The sequence below is a fragment of the Trichoderma reesei genome (assembly GCF_000167675.1).
Source record: "Trichoderma reesei QM6a unplaced genomic scaffold TRIREscaffold_8, whole genome shotgun sequence".
In the NCBI taxonomy this organism is placed as follows: domain Eukaryota; kingdom Fungi; phylum Ascomycota; class Sordariomycetes; order Hypocreales; family Hypocreaceae; genus Trichoderma; species Trichoderma reesei.
Window position 1 is genome coordinate 1,286,592 of NW_006711155.1, and position 19,407 is coordinate 1,305,998.

General features: G+C 55.4%; 4 protein-coding genes across 4 annotated transcripts; 2 read left to right on the top strand and 2 right to left on the bottom strand.

Moving 5' to 3' along the window:
- Positions 1-4,945, bottom strand: TRIREDRAFT_47897 (uncharacterized protein). The gene is made up of 4 exons (XM_006964824.1): positions 4,291-4,945; positions 2,945-3,984; positions 483-2,888; positions 1-414 (listed from the first exon to the last, which is right to left on the bottom strand). The coding sequence occupies exons 1-4, from the start codon at positions 4,763-4,765 to the stop codon at positions 28-30; spliced, it is 4,308 nt and encodes a 1,435-aa protein (XP_006964886.1). The 5' UTR covers positions 4,766-4,945; the 3' UTR covers positions 1-27.
- Positions 4,946-10,095: 5,150 nt separating this feature from the next.
- TRIREDRAFT_61208 (uncharacterized protein) lies at positions 10,096-11,739 on the bottom strand (the record flags this gene model as incomplete). Its single annotated transcript, XM_006965135.1, has 3 exons — positions 10,096-11,327; positions 11,385-11,571; positions 11,632-11,739. Coding segments are annotated over 3 exons (1,527 nt in total), but the record flags the coding sequence as incomplete, so codon positions are not given.
- A 730-nt stretch (positions 11,740-12,469) lies between these two features.
- Positions 12,470-13,598, top strand: TRIREDRAFT_77732 (ubiquitin-conjugating enzyme; the record flags this gene model as incomplete). The annotated part of the gene is made up of 3 exons (XM_006964975.1): positions 12,470-12,496; positions 12,568-12,647; positions 12,703-13,598. The coding sequence occupies 3 exons, from the start codon at positions 12,470-12,472 to the stop codon at positions 13,397-13,399; spliced, it is 804 nt and encodes a 267-aa protein (XP_006965037.1). The 3' UTR covers positions 13,400-13,598.
- Positions 13,599-15,050: 1,452 nt separating this feature from the next.
- On the top strand, positions 15,051-17,802 carry TRIREDRAFT_107158 (uncharacterized protein; the record flags this gene model as incomplete). Its single annotated transcript, XM_006964976.1, has 3 exons — positions 15,051-15,414; positions 15,577-15,798; positions 15,875-17,802. 3 exons carry the CDS (start codon positions 15,051-15,053, stop codon positions 17,800-17,802), a joined length of 2,514 nt encoding a protein of 837 aa, XP_006965038.1.
- Positions 17,803-19,407: the final 1,605 nt, after the last annotated feature.

Genomic DNA, 19,407 nt, shown 5'->3' on the forward strand with positions numbered 1-19,407 from the left:
GTTCCCTTTTCCGCAAAAGAGAAGCGATTAGGCCTTCTTGGGCTTCTTAGCGTTCTTGAGCTGCTTCTTGGGCACACGAGCCAGCCAGTAGACAAACAACGCGGCGACAATGTTGAAAATAATGTACACCCAGATCAGGCCAAAGTTCCTCCATCGCTCAGAGTAGTGGCTGCCGACGGTTGCCAAGTAGGTGTTGGTCTCGGAGATGCTGCAGTAAACGCACTCGTCCCTCGAGTCCGGGTTGGTGAGGTTGCCGTGGGTGAGGTCGATAAAGGTCTTGAGGTACTCGCCGCAAGTCTCATTGGCAGGGGGCTGCATCCTGACAAACTCGTTGTCGGCACAGTAGACCTTTGTGTTTGCGACTGCGACCGATAACATGCCGTTGACCAGGTAACTAAAGGGTGAAACTCGGTACTGAACGGAAGAGTTAGCAAAGTTCATTGTTGATCCTAGGCATAGAGCATCGCGTGAGAGGGGCTTACCATGAAGATCCAGAAGCGAGGGAGAGAGTCCGAGGTAGCGAGGACACCACAGAAGATCAGGCAGAGCGTAAACATCAAGTTGGCAATGTTGCCACCAGCCTCGGCCGTCTCGAAACCAGCAATAATAAAGGTCGAAAAGGTACCGCTGAACAGAAGGAAGGCCAGGATGAAGAGGAACATGAGGGCGCCGCGCTCGGTGACTTGGCCAGTTGGCTCGGCGTTGCGGTAGAGACCGACAGGATAGTACCAGCAAAAGTACATAATCACCGCCATTAAGCCGTTCCAGGGCAGTTCGACAATGATCTGAGACAGCATGAATACCTTCCACGAGTAGACCTTGGAAGGACGCTCGCGCACTTCATACAGAGACCGCTGGATGACGAACTGGGGCATGGACTGCTGGACGAGCTGGCCAAAGATGGTGAAGAGCTGGAAGATGGCAAACATCTGGTTCTGGAGACCTTGCTGGGTGTTTGGCGCCTTGTAGAAGATGAAACCGATGAAGAGAGCAACTAAGGTACAGAGGGCAGTCTTGGAGTAGATGTAAATGGGCGATCGCCAGTACTGCTGGAAAACACGGTGGAGGTTCTCCTTCAGCTGGACCATGAAGGGCGCGGCAAATTCGTTGTAGCTGGTAGGGTCATGTTCGACATTGGTCTCGACCTGAGACCTCTCCTGCTTGATGTTCTCGAGCTCGGCCTGTACGGCCTTGTACTCTTCGCTCTCGCGCCAGGTCTGGAACCAGTCAATGTCGGTGTGAGATCCGGGCGCAGCGCCAATCACCTCGAGCATCCACTCGGCAGGGTTGGCCTCGGGCGGGCAAGGGTGTCCTCCGTGCTTCTCAAAGTAGCTGGTCAGCGTCTTGGAGTTCTCGCCAATGTCACCAAAGTACACAGTCTTGCCACCCTTGGCCAGGAAGAGCAGGCGGTCGAATCGCTGGAAGAGCATGGCAGAGGGCTGGTGGATGGTGCAAAGAACGGCTTGGCCGGCCTTGGTCAGCTTCTCCAGGAGATCCAAGATGGCCCATGAGGTTTGGGAGTCGAGACCAGAAGTGGGTTCGTCAACAAAGAGCAACAGGGGGGGCTTAGCGGCAAGCTCAACACCGATGGTGAGACGCTTGCGCTGCTCGACGTTGAGGCCTTCACCGGGGACACCAACAACGGCGTCGGCGTATTCTTGCATATCCAGGAGCTTAATGACCTCGTTCACGTAAGCGAGCTTTTCCTCCCTGGGAACGTGAGCCGGTTGACGGAGAAGGGCACTGAAGTTGAGAGCTTCGCGAACAGTGGTGGTTTGCAGGTGCAGGTCTTGCTGTTGGACATAACCAGTCTTGCGCTGGAAGGAAGCGTCACGAGGCCTTCCGTCGACAAGCATTTCACCGGTAATGACACCCATAGACGTTCGGTCGGCCAAGCAATCAAGCAGGGTTGTCTTTCCAGCACCGGAGACACCCATCAAGGCGGTCAGAGTTCCGGGCTTAACCCAACCGTCAACGTGGTCCAGAATGCGGCGGGTCTCGTTCTTGATCTTGACATCGTAGCAAACGTCATGCCATTGGAATACCGAGGTCTGCTGCTGGAGAACGCCCTCCTTAGTTCGCTCGGAAGTCAGAATGGGGCCAATGTTTGCCATTGCGGCCTCAGGGTCGTGCGGCTTCTTCTCGGCATGGGAAACGGCGGCCAGCTTGTGGCGACGTTGGTACATCAGGACTTCTCCCTTTGACTTCTTCTCAGAGACGAGCTCAGCAGCAACCATGTAGGTGGCCAGGAAGAAGACGGTGAAGGCAATGACGATACCCCAGTTGCGCCAGCGGTTCTCCCACTCGTAGCCAAAGGCAGACTTGACATAGGCATCGCCGTTGACGTTGGGCTGGCCAGGAACGGAGCCAACAGAGCTGCAAACTTGGTGTGCGGAGCTGACATTGGCATACTCAGGGATGGCCTTGGAAGGAATGAAGTCGACACATTCGAATTCCCGATTGTGGAACTCGTTGACCATGAGCGCCTCAAAGGCATAGCTGAGAGGATCAATGTAGCCAATCCATCGGCACCATCCCAGCATATACCGGGTGGGCAAGACGAAACCGGTGAAGATGACCAAGGAAAGAATCAGCAAGGCGGCGGGGACCAGAGCCTGGAACAGGGTTCGGGTGGCAGAAGCAATCGTTCGGAAAATCATGGACATGACCAAGACGTTGGAGAAGGAGATGAGCAGGAAGAAGAAGAAGGGGCCCGGTTCTCTCCGCAGGTTGGTCATGAAGTAGAGCGTAAGATTGAAGATGATTGCATTGACGACCTTGTAGGGCAAGTCGACAAGCATAGACGCAATGGCCTCTGCCGAAGGATGGTACAAGGCATATCGAGCATGTTTTTCCACAATAGGACGTTGCGCGTACAGGGTCAGGATCTAGATCCAGCATTAGTTTGACTAGAAGCAGACGACAAAGGAGCAGAAAGTCTTACCTCGAGAGCACTGGCGAAAGCGTTCATCAAGCAAGCAAAGAAGAGCAAACTACCGCGCTGGAAGAAGCTAGAGGCATCCGACTTGAGGTTGTAGAAGACACTACCAATGATGAGGGCCATGACGAAGTTACCGATGAGAGAACCAATGGAAATGCTGGGATCTCCGGTCAAGCGCTTCCAACCACGCCAGAGACAGAGCTGAATCTGCTGGGTATAGGACATGGTGTAGGGTGACTTGACGCGCTGACCCTTGGCTTGCTGAGCCGCACGCGAGGCGCGGAAGGCTTCGGCATCGGGGCCGTTGATGGGGTGGGCCACCTTGTACTCTTCGATCTCGGCCTGCAGAGCCTTGTAGTGGGCGCTGTTCTTCCAGGCGGCGGCGAACTCGTCAGGGGTACGGGGTGCCTTGCCTTCGAAGCCGGGACGGACGATGCGCTCGAGGGAGGAGGTCATGGAGGTGAGGAAATCAGGGGTGGTCTGGCGGGCAGGGCACTCGAAGCCAAGGTCGATAAAGTACTGCTTGGCCTGGTCGGCTCGGCCAAAGAAGATCTGGCGACCCTCGTAGAGGACGACGGCCTTGTCGAACACGTCGTAGGCGGACTGGGGCGCCTGGTAGATGGAAACGCAGGCAGTGCTGTTGAACAGCTCCGTCTGCAATCGCAGGGTCCTACAGAACTCGATGGCGTTGGCCGAGTCGAGACCTCGTGTAGAGTTATCCCAGCATTGCAGGGGTGCACCAGACAATGCAGCCTCCGAGATGGTCACACGCTTACGCTCACCACCGGAGACACCACGAATGTACTCGTTGCCAACTCGGGTGTTGACGGTGTGAGAGATACCAAACATGGCCATGACGACATCGCGCAGATGGGCAGCAAAGGCGTTCCTGCTGAGGCCCTGGGGAAGCTGTCGAGGCTGTCTGGCTCGGGCCGCGAATGTGAGGGTGTCACCAACGCTCAGCTGGGGAAAGTGGACATCCACCTCGGCGGTGTAGATGGCCTCACCACGGTGGTGGCTGTGCATCTCCTTGGCCGAAATACCTGTGGACATAAGAGTCAGCATACTGTACGGAACGGCATCGTGCAAGCCAAGGCGCGGGATCGAGTGTAAGCGGCGGCTTATCCCTCGACGGCTGTGGCACCACGCGGCGTGACGACGGTGGATCAAAAGATGGGATGAGAAGCATAATTGACGTCTTACTGCCAACTTCAGGCCTCTCATCTCTACCATCGCATCGAACACGAGAGCCACGGGCGACTCTGCTCCCACCGTCTCTTCACGGCAAGCCTCTTCTCGCGCTTCTGCAACCTTCGAAATAAGGAAAAGAGGGGAACAGGGTCATTTACCTTGATAGTTGAAGTAGGCATCGTCGTCGACGTAAATACCGTTCATCTCACCAGCAATCGTCTTGAGGAAGGTCGAACAACCCGAGCCTGGAGGTCCGAGCACGATCAACATCTCTCCCTTGTTAACGATGCCGTCGAACTGGCGCAGAATGTCAATCCGCTGCTTGTTGGAGGAGATCAAGCTCTTGGCCCAACCGGCAAGCGAAAGCCAGACGTTGGCGACATCCTTCTGGTAGTCAGTGGACTCGCCGAATCCATGGACGTTGAGGTTCTGGAAGCAGACGCCGGCAGAGCGGAACGAGCCGCCATCCTGCCGAACGAGGTCGACGATGGCCTTGGCCCACTCCTTGCCGCTGAAGTTGGGCGAGGCAGGGTTGAGAGGTGAGTTGGGGCCGGCGAGGAAGGGGTTCTCGACGCCCGAGGCCCGCGAATAGGAGCGGGCCAGGGCCTCAACCACCGACGACCTCCGCTGCATTTCCTTGGTGTGCTCTACAGAGGCATCGTCGTCGCCGTCTGCATCCAGCGTCCGCGAGGGAGAAGCCTCCTCCTTCTCGTTGAGGGTCTCAGCAGCCTCATCGCGAACAGGCGTCTTGGGCGCTGTGCTGGCGTCGGTGGTAGAGCCGACCTCCTTGGTTGTGAGGTCTGAGTCGCTGTGAGACGTCGCCATGGCTGCGGTGCGCTGAAGCCGGCGCAGCGTCAAGGCGTCGATGGCGGTCTCAGCCGCTGCTGCACGGGACCGTGCGAAACCTCGCTAACGATGTCGAATGCTGTCGCTGGCCGTGCCGTCGATCTGGTGTCCGGCCGCGATTGGGTGTCTCGCAAGGGGTGTCTCGCTTGAGGTCGACTGGGGTCGCTGAAGAGCTCAGAAGAAAAAAAAGAAGGGAAGGGGTCACAAGAGAGCTGTCGGTAGAAGAGCCACCACAGCAGCAAGCCAGACAAAGGCCTCCTTATGAAGCGGCGGATTAAAATATCTAGAAGACTGGAAGAAAAAGGAGGCGATCCAGACACCGACAGCGACAAGAGGCGGAAGGGATGGAGAGACGAGGGGAGCGGACGCAGGAAGAGAGGCTCTAGCTTCCTTTTGTTGGCCGTCGAGGATCTTGAAGTCTCCAGAACAGACTCGGGCCACGCCTGGCGGAAAACGGGGGGGCGTGTGAAGAAATCACGGTCCAGGTCACTTCACTGCAGCGGTGCGTGTGGTGCGAGTACCTGTACCTGTACCGGTACCTGCTCCTGTGGCGGCCGGGTCACGATTCTTCGCAGTTCTGGTGCAGCCCGACCCGCGGCCGCCATTCTTGGCGCCGTCTTCTGCGGCAGCCGCCATGTGCCTGGCGGAAAGGTACACGACACGCCGCAGAGGGTGCCTGAGCCCCATGCCATTGCATGTACCTGTACCCGGACAACAGCTCGTACATTGTCCGTAGCGCGTCCGCAGCACTCCACCGGCTGAGGGTCCCTGAGCAGAGAGGCCAGGCCTTAATTACACCTCCAGTTCACCGCACACACACGCCGCCGTGACGGAGTTGGCAGTTCCCGGGCGTCTACGGAGTACATCTACTGGATACTCAGAGGTAGGTAAGGTAGTAAGGTAGTACTACTACTAGTAAAGTCCACCAACGTCTGGTGATGGGAGGCATGAACCCTCATACTACACGACCTTTCAGTGCTGTTGAAGTCCACTGGAGGCTGGAGGCTACAGTCCACCCGACCTCATACAGCGTGCGGAGTGTGTCCAGTCCCTCCACAGCGGCCTTTGCACGTCGTCACAGCGTCTGGCCGCTGTTTGAGACGCCTGGCTCACTGGGCGAAATAAGCGACCCTACATGTACCCTCAGTCAATGACGGGGGCGGGACGGAGTACTCCGGACGTGGTTAGAGGCTTACACGCAATACGCGTATTATCGCATCCATGAGCAGGAGCATGAGCCTGAGGCCAGTCAGTGGTGAGGGACGCGAGAAGAGGGATGAAAAGTCCGCCTTTCTCTCGTGAGGAGTGTGATTGTACAAGTACGATATACGAACAAGGAGCTGCCTCTTGACAAGTGGCATTCAGCCCAACAGTGTTCCATGAGCACGGCGCAAATGTATGACAGACAGCCTCGTGCCAGAACCCCGATACCGTTGAAGAATGACATCAACGGCGCATGCTATACAGCCTTGAGAGGGCACATACTAGGTACATACATGCTTGTGCGGTTGCATTCCGGCGAGCACGATCAACGATCTCGCGTGTGCTTGCTTGCACTCGCATCGGTCAGGGCGTGACACTTCCATCCTCGTATCGTACCGTACTACTAGTAGTAGTATGTACGAACGCAGCCACTGCTGAGGCGCATGGGACATGGGCGCTGGCAGGGCATCAGACCAGCCGGGGGGGGTGTTGCCTTTGCCTGTTCATGGATCTCAACGAATCGTAGAAGCTCGGAATCAAAATAGTACCTGATTCACGAATTGATAGCTGCAAGTGCTCGCAACTCCCATCTCATCGGCAGGACAACGACAACGACGACGACAACGTCAACAACAATAACAACGGCGCAATTTTACGGGCTGCCGCTTTCGTATCGATGAAATCAAACACACACAAAATAGGAGTCAAACCACCCGACTTTTAGCCTCCGTCCGCATTTACGCGTATTATTCCATCACTCTAGGAAAGGAGAGGAAAAAGAGTTTAGTTCCCAGCTCGCCTCCAGCCACACAGCAAAAAAAGATTCCACCAACTCCATTTAGTACAGCTAATACTCATCACCTACTAGGTACTTGTACGTACGCCGGGCGGATTCATTCGGCCGACAAAGCCTGGAGACAACAACCCTGGAAGCAATCGCTAGTGGCTCAGATCCAATGGCCAGAGGCCCCACGAACCGAAACCCCGAAAGTGGGCGGCCGTCCCTCAGCCCGCAGCGCCTCGCTGGCATGGATCGCTGTCGGGGTCTTGCAACAGCCCGACACCCCGCCCAAAGGAGCCGTGGAAGCCCCAGGCCATCATCAGGGCTCTCTTTGTTTCTTCAGACATCGTGCCTGTACGAGTACGTGCGGGTGCTTGTTAGTACCAGGGATTGATTTACCGGGAAGCGTGTGGCGTGGGACCCGAACGGCTCCCAATCGCTCGCTACAAGCTGTCTGCTTGAGTTCTCTCTTTTCTAGTGATTCTAGGGCTGTCGGGCTAAGTGCCACCACCTACCTAGGTACTTTACAGCATAAACCATCACCAACACCAACAAGACGAGCAGGTAATAACAATAAGGGCTTACTCTGTACAACAAGGCCAGATAGGTTGTTCCTACAGGGACCAATGTGATTGGGGTACCGAAATACGCTCTGCTCGTGCCCAGATGCGCTCGTCTTGTCGCACCCGCAGGGCTGCTGACGTAGTATTCCGGCCTCCGCAAGACACACACCACCATCTGAAGCATCATTTCCCGGCGTCAATCATACAAGTGCGAAATTCTCCGCGTCACGCCTTTTTTTTTTCTTTCTTTCTTCTTTTGCTTCCACCGTTTTCTGTCTGCCGTCTTGGCTCCTACCAATCACGCTTGTACCACGCAGTTTAGTTGTATAAGTAGGAGTGCAAGCCCGGGAGACGGACCTAAGCCACGGACCCGGGTCGGACCCCGATACATGTAGTCTTTGCAACTTTGTTCCATATGGCTCTAGTAACAGGACTTCATTTCTGAGGTATGGATGCCAAGAGTCAAGTTATACATACATCGCAGCAGCAGCAGCAGCATGACCTACACATTGCGTCAAACACTCGCCGTCTAGTTCAAAGACGTTGGCAATTGTTGGACCATTGATTCCTAGAGGCATCACCGAAGGGATCTACTGTATAGTTGCAAGCTCGTTACGCAGACGGTCTCATATGACAATTCAGCCTTACAAGAAATGGCAGGTATCACCAGCTTCGATTACTAGGTAGATATGTTAGGTAATTGTCCGTCGAAACAGTACCTTAGACTTCGAGGTGTGTCTGGTGTTCGCAGGGCGACTTTGGTTTCATCCGCATTCAGAAGAGAGGTATAATATCTGGACGTACTGTAGCATGCAGTCACTCAAAGAAACCAACCTCCCATGTCACAGATACATATCGTCAACACGGGAATCTCAACCAATTGATGATCTCCTCGTCGCACAAGGAATTGCCCTGCGTCAGACCGCAAGATAGACCAATGCCAAACCGCCAGGCCATCAAGTAAATGCACTCCTTCGGACTCTACTCACAGACCGCATCCATCAACTCATCAACTCGGCTCTCCCCTCCCCCCCTTTTTCCTTTCGTTTCACATTGTACCCCATATCTGGCTACCTTATCTTGCCATTTTCTCAGACACCCCCAAGCCAAGCCTATCCCATGTCCCCTCTCGTTCTCAGCTCCCACAGATTTCAACAGGCCATGTCCGCACGCCCCCCTTTCCCCAATTCCGCTCCGCAATACTATTCTCGAATATCAGTTTTCGAGATTGTTTCCGATGCTACTGTACTCTGGATTCCGGACTTATGTCTTCGTACTCCGCCGCCACATGGGGTTCCCCCTGGACAAGTTTCCGGTATACTAGTAGAATGGACATGGTAGAGCTGCCTCATACACGAGACATTAAGATCGCAGGGACTAAGCTACCATTAAACGATGAGCATCTGATTAACATTTGCAGATTACCCTTTGACTTGTGTTGAGGACAGATTACTTTTTGACTTGTAATGAGGACGAACTGGTTCAGGGTCCCTCCCCATACTCTTACAGTCCGGATTCTAGGAGTGACCCTGACACCAGCGTGTTCAAATTGGTCCATCGAGGTTTCAGAAAAAGGGCACTATTAGAGGACATCACAGCTAATCCAGATCATTCCGATCCTCTCATATGATGTACCACTCTCCCATATATTGCGAATCATAGAACAATATAAACTCCAGCATCTCGTAGAGTGCTTATGGTGACCACCGTCTCCCGTACCCGGGCATAAACAGCCCAGTATGTATAGAAACACGTAATCCTCCGTCCATGTCTGGAATTCTGTGTATACACAGATGACTGTTGGTTCCAGATGGATAGGAATCTCATTCGCCGAACTTCGCACAAAGATGCCACATCGTTAGACGCCTTGGAGGGGGCAAAGTGGCAGAGTAACTTCACCATATTGCTTCGATCGTGCCATTGGAGACTTTGATCATGCTGCGTCACTTGGGCGTGGGTAGATGATACGATGCATTCGAGATTTTAGTAGATGCCGTTTTCTTACACCACACATCTGTTAGAGGTTACTCAGAGCCATTGCCTTGACCAGAGCCATGTCTTCAGTTCAAGCCATGCCGCAGACATCATTCACCATAGGTATGATGCATCTAAACGTTTACAAGTAGCACAACTTTGCGCTCCATGGTAATGAAATCGGGGTGAAACGCCAATTGACAAGCGACTAAACTCCCCTTTACCCTACAACTGACTGGCCAGTCTCTGCGACTATCCTCACTCGCCAGCACAGTAGATCAAGGCATCCCCTTGTATGTATATTCAGATTCATAGGGCAAGCAAGAAGCTAATGCTACAGTAAGTCGTCCTAGGATTGAGCAGGAGATCCAGCTGGTATCTACTAGTTTGACATCTCAACAAAGACATGATAGCGAGCATCATGATCAAAAACGTGCTCAAATAGCAGATGGATCCAGGAAGCAGGTGAGTGGATATATGTCCTACTAATGTAGTCCGCGACGGCTGGTGATATGTCGTATAGTCCAGCCATCCGAGCCCCTTTCTGGGACTGCACGCTGGGGTTTACCGCAGGCGTCTCATTATGGACTTGCATCTCACAAAAAGTTGATGCCTACCCCTAGCTGTACCCCCTTCGTGACCAGCTCCCCCTTTCTGACAATCACTGGCAAGCCAAAGTTGAGCTCAAACCTGGCCACTGGATGGGCGTATACCAGCCCAACGCCAGCAGCCAAGCTGGGAGGGCCGTTAAACAAGTCCCCAACGGCATTCGCAATGCCGCTGCGGACTGTCTCACCGTCTAGACCCTGCGACGTGTCCCGGGATTTGAGCTTGTTTCTCAGCGCAATCAGGCGACCTCCGTTCGCAAACAGCTGCATGCGGAGAGCAGAATCGGGTCCCTTGTAGGGCAGCGGGAAGAGCATGTTGATGCTGCCAGCAGCGAACACGTCTCCACCGGCAGCATCCCGGCCATCGTGAGGACCCAGCCCTCCAAGCTTGAAGCTGCGAATATCTGTCGGTCCGCCTAGCAAGAACCGGTCGTTGAGTCGGCTCGGCAAAGCTTTACCGCCAAAGTCGTACCCGAGAGGCAGGGGATAGAGCAGTCCCGTCCTGAATCCTGCCCCAAGGGAGATGCCCGTCCGTCCCTTGACTCCAGGAAGAGGAATAGGGACGGCGCCGCTGACCTCCAAATCGCTTTTGCTAAAGGCAACGTCGCCACCCAGCGGGCCAACACCGGCCAGCTCGAATCCAGTCCGGACCATGTACCCCTGCTGTGGCAGTTGAGGGTTATCCCGCCTCTCTCTGTAGAAGGTATGCTTGAGAGCGCTCTTGATGGTATCGCCAGCGTCTTGCCTGACGGTTGGACTGGCATCAGCCGCAAGACCAGTAATTTGTCGCCATGATCCTGAATACTCGACGGAATGGGTGTCTCGTTGACGGTTGAGCCATGAGAAGCGGAGTGCTCCTCCCTTGACGACTTCCTCGTGGGAGGCCCAGGGCTTCTCCACGGCAGACGAGAGGGCTTCCAACGAGATGCGCATGTCCGGATTGCTCAGCACGGGAGCGCTGAGGTTTGCGCTGTAAGCGGACCGTGTGCGAGTTCCCGCCTTTGCGTTCAGGGTCAGCATCTCGGCGCCGCCAAACATGTTGCGCCACAACAAAGAGCCGTATGCCGACCCTTCGCCGTTTCCGACATCCGTGCCGGTCTGAAGTTTGAAGCGAGGTAGTTCGCGAAGGCCGATGGAGATGTCTACATCAGTAGGACTCGTCGATGCGTCCGCATGGCTCGACTGGGACAGATAGACTTGCGGGGGCTCTCTGAGGATTTCTAGCTCCCTCCCCGTTAGCAATCCCTTCTAGATGTTGTCCCGGTGACCCTTCTTACGCAGTGCGCTGAGCTTCCCCGTTGCTATCTGGAGTCTTGACAGCACTTCCCCGACCGTATGGGGAGGATCATTGCTGTCGCTCAGCAATGGATTCAGGATCGGATCAAGAAAGCCTCGGCGAATATTCTTTGCGCCATTGACGGAAACCTGGTTGACGGTCATGGGCATCGACATCTGATCTACCATCTTGAAGCAATGGTCAGCCGAGAAGAATTACTCCCTTTCGGGGACGCGGTCAGACAATACCAACTGAGCTATCCTCTGCTCCTTGGCTTCATCCTCGGCACTCTGGAACTCGGGCCTCGTTCTGGCCTCGCGCAGGACTTCGTCGGCGTCTTCATGTAGCTTATTAAAGTGGCTCGCGGGCTGGAGAGGTCAGCAGCTGCCATGGAAGCTCTACCAAGACTTTGTCCCAGCCAATGCTTGCTTACCGGCCGCCCAGACGACTCTGAGGTCGGCGCCATTGTGTACGCCTTGAATCTGCCGTCTCGCTCGACGGAGTCAGCAGCACATGCAAGTGATGAAATTCGGGAAGATTTGGCGCAGCTCGAGGTCGCGATCCCTGCCCGCAATTGACGTTGGGACCTGTGGCTCGACCTCGACAGCACCAGCCACACGTATGTGGCTGACATATACTTGTACTAGGTACTTCGGCTACGTAAACCTTAAGGTAAAGGCCCGTCTCGCTCTTGCTTCTCTTTCTCTCGCTTGACGGGATTGCGGGAGTACTACTACAAGTAATGCCGCGCCTAAGGTAGTGTGGCGCCTTAGTAAGGCGAACCGCCCCAAAGTTATCTCGAGTCCACCGGGCCGCTGTCATCCGGCCTAATCTCTCCATGTTTCATCATCGCCTTCCCTCGTTGTCTGCGTCCTTCTTCTTCAGATATTTAATCCATTTCTCGGCCGCCAGCGCTCCGTTGCCATCTTCACTGTATTCACTTCTCCATTTCTCCAGTCTGCTTCCATTCTCCGCCTTTCATTAAATCGCAGCAGAGGGCTCTACTTTGGCGGCGTCACGCGATCGTTCCGGCCTTCTCCTAAGACCACACACTCAATCCTTAATCCTCTCACCAACGTCAACACCATGGCCAGTAAAGCGGCGCACAAGCGGGTACGTTTCCAACTCACGCCAAGTGCGACGCTGTTCATTCACGGAGTACTGTTGCTAATGGTTATTGCCAGTTGACGCGAGAGTACAAGGCCATTTCCGAGAATCCTCCGCCATACATCACTGCCCATCCTTCCGAATCCAACATCCTCGAGTATGTCGCCCTCTGCCCTGACTGACCCCAGCGCATTGCTGACGTCAAACTCTAGATGGCACTACATCATCACTGGTCCTGAGGATACGCCCTATCACGGAGGCCAGTACTGGGGGACGCTCATCTTCCCTCCGAACTACCCATTCGCACCCCCCGCGATCCGCATGCACACCCCATCGGGGCGATTCCAGCCGTCGACCAGACTCTGCCTCTCCATATCCGACTTCCATCCGAAATCCTTCAACCCAGCATGGGAGGTGTCAACCATCCTGATCGGCCTCCTGTCGTTCATGACTAGCGACGAGATGACTACTGGTTCCGTCTCAGCGTCTAGCGCTGAGCGAAAGTTCCTGGCCTCGCGGTCGCGGTGGTGGAACTCTACTGGTGGTGGCTCGCACGCAAGAGGGAACGTCGCTGCCAAGGGCAATGTCAAGGCCGGTGATGGAGGCGCCAAGTTTCGTTCGGAGTGGCCAGAGGTGGACCTTGAGAACTGGGAGTGGATGAGGAAGCACAAGGTCGATCCAGTCACCGGCAATCGAGCAGACGGCGACAATGGCTCCCCTTGCGGGCCCCAGCTGAGCATTGCCGCTTCGAGTAGTAACCAGGCTCAGGCTGTGGTGGACGCCGTTGTCCAGCAGCGGGATGCTGGGCGAGGCTGGCTGTACCGGAACAAGCTGCTGGTTGCCGGCGCGGCGATTTTCATATACGTGCTGATTGCTAGGTTGGTGAGCGGCAATGAGACATTGGCATGATAGTCCAGGATGTAGCTATTGTGCGTTGGGGCAACTTTACCGCCATCTGGCATGGTTATTTACAGTCTTTACAACGAGGGTATAGAGGAGACCGCCAACGGCAGCTTGGAGGCGGATTTTTAATAGGGGCGTTCAGGGTTCTTTATGGGTTTGGTAACACTATCAGTAATTGCTCGTATGGGCTCGTTCTGGTTGCGATCGATAAACAGCTTAATTCGATAATGGTACTGCATAGGTCGCGATTTCCCACGCTGCAGCGATTGTGAAGGCTCTGCCCATCCTGGCCTGAGCCGCCGTGGCTTCATGCCCGATGATAAGCTTCCCAACTGTCATTGGGTTGAGATTGACCACGCACGGAGTTCGTGGTCGCATGGGTACCCATTTCCTGCCACGGCATCCCTGGAAAGCATTTGCTATGTAAGATGGGGGGTGCTTATCATGGGAACAACGATCAAATGCACATCATCGATTCCATACATAAAACTAAAGGCCATGATCAGGCCTGCTTACCTCGATCCGTACTGGGCCATACATGACGTTGCTGCAGGCCCAGCTTACCTTGGTAGCCCGCTGAGACAAGGCGGGGATACGTAAGAGAGAATGTCTAGAGAGGGCAGACGCGTTCGACGTTACTGTATCTTGTTCCCAGAAACACGGACGCTTTCGCAAACGTTGAGAGTTGGTTGTCAACCGGCTTCGGACCCCTGGACGCAGTCGAGCTCGTCACATGGCCGAAAGCAAACCAGAAGTGCTCTCTCGAGTCCCTCGTTTGGACGAAATGACGGGGTTATGAGACACCGAGTTTCAACCGCCAATGGCAAACAAACAAATTCATATGGGGGGAACTGGAATGTCTCAGCGAATAATGGGCGGTTGATTGGCACATCCAATGGATTATAGTACCTAGGTATTGTATTAGTCGTCCAGCGGCGGCAGTGGCGCCGCAAGCTGGTGGTAATACGAGTCCATAGTACAAGCCGGACCTCCAGAGAGCTGGAGCAGGCGCACAGAAGAGGACAGGCCGGGTAGGCATTGGATGGGGATGAGATGCAGCTGGAGCGCCTAGATTCGAAGCTGCGGGGAGAAGAGAGAAAAAAAAAAATTGCTTGCACTGGGGGCAGCTGGGCTGTTAGTGGCATTGGATCACTCACTGGCTGAGGCGCCGTGCTGCTTGCACTGCACGTTCCCACTTTGGTGCGCCAGAGCGGGAGGCTCCCAGAAGCAAGACGGCAGAGAGAAACAGCCCGGTGGACTCCTCTTTCAGCCGTGCTGCTGCTGCTGCTGCTGCTGCTGGCAAATCCCGTTGCTCGCCTCGAGTCTGCTCTCTCTTGCCTCTCCCATTCACCAGCATCACCACTCCGCGCTCTCCCGCCTCAGCCTCAGCCTCTTCGGCCCCAAACAGGCGACGCTTCTGGCATTGGACCAGCGCAAGTCTCGCATGACTGGACTCATGCCTGTTTGCCGACATCTCCAGATTTGTCGTCCAGGCCTGGCGCGCGGGCGATCGGAAATCCAAGGCCTCCCCTGCTGCCCCTCGCCGACCTGCGGATTCTGAGCAAGGGCACAAGCAACAGCAACCAGGCTCAAGGCTCTGCCGTCCTCGCCGCAGCTCGATCGATCCATCGCGTCGGACGGACGGACTCGACTCGCCATGGCTCCGTCCAACGGATCCCTCAAGGCTCGCCGGCCGCCGGTGCCCTCCAGCAAGCAGATGCCCAAGCCCGTCATTCCTGCGATTCCGCTGCCCTACGTCAAACGCCAGGCTGCGGCCGCAGCAGCAGCAGCTCCCGTGACTGCGACTGTGACTGCGTCGCCCTCGAGCACCAACGTCGATGACAATGCCCGCACCAGCACCAGCACCAGCGACAGCGCCCAGAACGGCTCCCTCGAAGTGCAAGCCCCCGAAATGAATCAGTCTTCGCCCACGCTGATCGCGGATACGCCACGCACCAGCGAGTCCCGTTCGGCGGGCAGCCCAGATTCAAAGTCTGCTGCCAAGGCCGGGTTACACAATGGTAAGTTTCCATGCATGATCCTGCTCGGAGGGGAGAGGAGGCGAGAGGGGTGAGAAGGGCAAGATGAGGAACATTCAAACCAGCGCTCTGGTTCCCTCTCTGGCCCGCATACATCGTGCAATGAGACAAGGCTTGGCTGACTCTTGGCTCCAAACATGACAGCTCGAGACTCGACCAAGGAAGTGGTGATTGCCAGCAGCAAACCCGTCGCACGACCGAGCCAAGCTACCGGCAAGAACCAGGACTCGACAAACTACGCTGTCCAGCCGACAAATATCGAGGCTTCTGCTCCCCAGGTCGCACAAGAAGCCCCCTCCGAAATGCAACCCAAGTTCCACGACCCTGCCATGAACGCTGGCCAGGATGAACACCGACAGAGGCCAGGTAAGCAAACTTCCGTCTCGCTGTCTGTCCCTTAAGATTCCGAGCCTTGGAAGCTAATGGCGATGCTCATCTACAGCTCAATACCCCCCTGTCAAGCTGGTCTCCTCGCAGCCTCCCCCACCTGTGTCTCCGACTCGATACCAGATGCCGCCGCCCTTTCAACCGACTCACCGTCCGATGGGCATTGTGGCAAACGGAGACATGTCTCATGGACCCAGGCCTCCCTTGCCTAACGGACCTCCTCATATGCATCAAGCCCATGCTAGCAACGGCAGCATTCACTTTGGGGCCTTTCACGATTCCCAGAGCTCCTCGCCGGCGCCCCCGCACTCTGGAGGTATCGCACCACCACCCGGTATGCCAATGCCGGATGGACGGCCGCATCCCATGATGCCTCCCAACGGCAACGGATTTCCGCCAATGGTGCCGTATGGGACCGACATGATGCCTGTTGCCAACTTTGATGGCTATGGCCGGCCGATGCCTTTTGCGCCGATGGACTCGTACCCCCCTTATGGCAACACGCTGGGACCATCGACGCCGCATAGCTACCACGACTCTCAGTCTTCGGCTCACCAGGAGGAGACGGCCATGTATAACCAGTACCGCCCGGGAGCGATGCATAATGGCGTTGCGGTTGGGCCTGGTGACGAGGCTCAAGGTCAAAATCACCAGGGGAGAATGTTTGGGCTGCCGGACTACCCTCGAATGATGCCCACACCCGGCCTGCCTCCTCACATGGCCCAAGGCGATAATGCTGATGGGTTCATCGGATACTTGCAACAGCAATTCGCGTCTCCTGAGCTGGCCGATTGCGTCCTTGAACTTCGCTACACCGACGACAGGGCGGCACCTGTGAGGATTCCCGGTCACCGACTGGTCTTTGCTCGCAGCCTGCAACTCTTCAACCTCTTGCAAAAGCAGAAGCAGAGTGTCCAGACGTCCCCCAACGACCGATCTCTGCAGACCCTCCTCCTCGAAACGGGTAGCAAGTGGATCCGCTCGGATTCGTTCTACATGGCCGTTCAGCGTCTGTACGGATTGCCATTGCTGCACGCTCCTCCTCGGCGAGTTGGCATGGAGCCGGGCGACGTGACTGCCGCCGGATCCGTCAATGAACAGCTTGACTTTGCCATCTCGTACGCCGCGGCGGGCCACCTTCTCGACTGGACCCCCGTTGTTCGACGCGGCTGTGAGGTCGCCACTCATCTCCTGACCTGGGAAACTCTGGAGCGGGTGCTGGAGTTTGCACTGGATGGCTATAGGGACAAGGGCTCTCACGATATCTATCAGTACGGCAACGGATCCCAGGTGCTTCTCAATGCCGTTGTCACCTTTGTGGTTCACAATTTCCCCTCGCACTTGAATCTCGACACCGAGGCCGTGGAACCTGTGCCGTATAGCCGATTGCCCATCAGCCCGCCGCCACCGCCGGCCAAAGATGCCCTCGACAATGAGAAGCTCTCGCCAGCCGACGAGGGATCCTCTGTGCAACTTGGAAAGGGACGCCGTCCTCAAAAGCTCAACGGCATCCAGTTTGGTGACTTGGCCCTTACTGAAGGCAGGAATTTGGCGGACGCAAACACGCCCAAGGCCACCAGAGCCGCTCAGCCGGCATCCTTCTCGATTCTGTCTCGCATCCTGGTCGAGATTCCCTTTACCCAGCTGAAGATGATACTTGAGTCCTCCGGATCGGGTAACGTCAATGGCTGGGCGAATGCCGAATCTCGTTACCGCATTATCAAGCTTGCCGTCGAGGAGCGTGAGTCGCGCCGCCGCCGAGTCCTGGATGCCGTCTTGTCCGGCAGGGTTGCCGATGCGGAAGCGATCCGAGCAGGCCTCTCCAGTCCCGAGCCGAGGGACTTGGGCTGGTGGACGGCCCTGGGATGGCAGGAAGAGATGTTGCCCTACGGCAATCCGGATGGTCCAACCTTGGCACGCAAATGGGTCCCGTTGATGGACACCCAGAACGGGTCCTTGCTCAACGTGGCCGAGTACCCATGATGGTCATGGCTGGTCTAGTTTGACGATTGACGAGTCCTCTGTCACCGAGTTGACACCTCCTTACACTGAGCATCTTGCATCACAGCTCTCTCAAAAAGTTTTGTTCGGTTTTGGCATGTTGCCTTTGCAGGAGAGCGTTTAGCTCTTTTACTTCTTTTTGACCAAACATTGGCGTGCATTGGTGTCTTTGAACGCAACATGGAAATCGCCGGCGGATTGTTTTTGTTTCTGCGGATAGGCTACTCTTGGTTCGGAGGTGAAAGGGAGGATACGGGATGGTAGCGCCCATCATACATTAAGCGGTCGCTCAGCACTTGTGGAGGGCATCTTCTGGGATGCAAACCCTTCCGTGCTGGAAAACCGGGACGCAGGGACATACACAAATTGCTCCCGGTCGAAGCGCTGACTCTGGTGAGATCTGGGGATGGAGGTTGATGGCAATAGCACCCCTATACGTGAGACGGTTGGCTCCAGTCGTTATCTTGAGGGGTTTTTGCATACATACCTAGGTAGTTTGGGCACGAAGAGGGCGGCTTGAGGGTTGACTGAGGAGATCTAGAAGGTGAATGGAAGGGACGGGACGGCGACATGACATTGAAACAAAAAATGGCCCTAGCAGGAGGGCGCATGATGACGTTTGACGATTGCAAGGGGCAGCTACCGAGGTAGCGGCTAGATATGTACTATGGAATGCATATTGCGGCGGTTGAGAGTCTGAGTGAGTGCCGGAGCGCACGTTGATCTAGAGCACGCGGCAGAGACGAGATGATTGATGGCTGGCAGTTACGTTACAGGCCATGGTAGCCTGATATTTGGGAATGAATGTCGTGAATCGGATGATTTGTATTAGATGGTAGTAAGATTAGGTAGTATCTTGTCATGGGCCGAAGGTACCGTAATGTCTTTAGTATATTGACGGCATGGAGGTCAATGGCGATGAGTTGTGATAGCTTATCTAGGTAGTTTACCTTATATGTGAGGTAGCAATATTACTCTATCTAGTAGGAGTTGCTTGTGGGTGCCTACTTATGTCACTTGCCGGGCTAACTGCAACTCAAAGGGTTGTTTTAGAATAATGCCTTACATCTGAAGAAAAAAAAAACCAATGCAACTTACAACAACGCGTTCGGTGAAGCCTTGGGCATTTAATTGTCTTGAACTGTGAATGGCATGTTCAAGCTCCCTTACGCCAAAAGCAAGGTCCCTTAATTCGAGACCCCAAAAGCCCTTGTGTGGGCTACCTATTACAAGCTTGAGAGCAGTGAAGTCATTGTGCATGTACTCTCTACCTGTATCTCGTGGAGAAGACCTGCCTTTCATAGGCGAAATTGCATCCCTGTCACATGTACCGGTACTTGCGCAGAGCACGAACCAGCGGGTTGCTCACATGTTGCCGCTCTGCCGAGGCTTTTAGCAACTGGGGAGGTGAGAGGGAGAAGGCACGAACCGGGGCCGCGCTTGGGGCAACTCGAGGCTCTGGCTGCAGCATCATCTGGAGCCTCTCGCCTGTCCCCGTCTTCCCGCTATTTCTCAAACTCCACGAGGTCTGAACCCCATCCGACAAGCTGTCCCTGGTGGTTTGGCGACATCCTCAATTCCGGGGAC

Coding starts and splice junctions, on each gene's coding strand:
- TRIREDRAFT_47897 (XM_006964824.1), bottom strand. CDS start 4,765: ATGCAGCGGAGGTCGTCGGTGGTTGAGGCCCTGGCCCGCTCCTATTCG. Junction 2,889..2,944: donor CTTTCGCCAGTGCTCTCGAG/GTAAGACTTTCT, acceptor TGCTGGATCTAG/ATCCTGACCCTGTACGCGCA. Junction 415..482: donor CTCGCTTCTGGATCTTCATG/GTAAGCCCCTCT, acceptor TCTTCCGTTCAG/TACCGAGTTTCACCCTTTAG.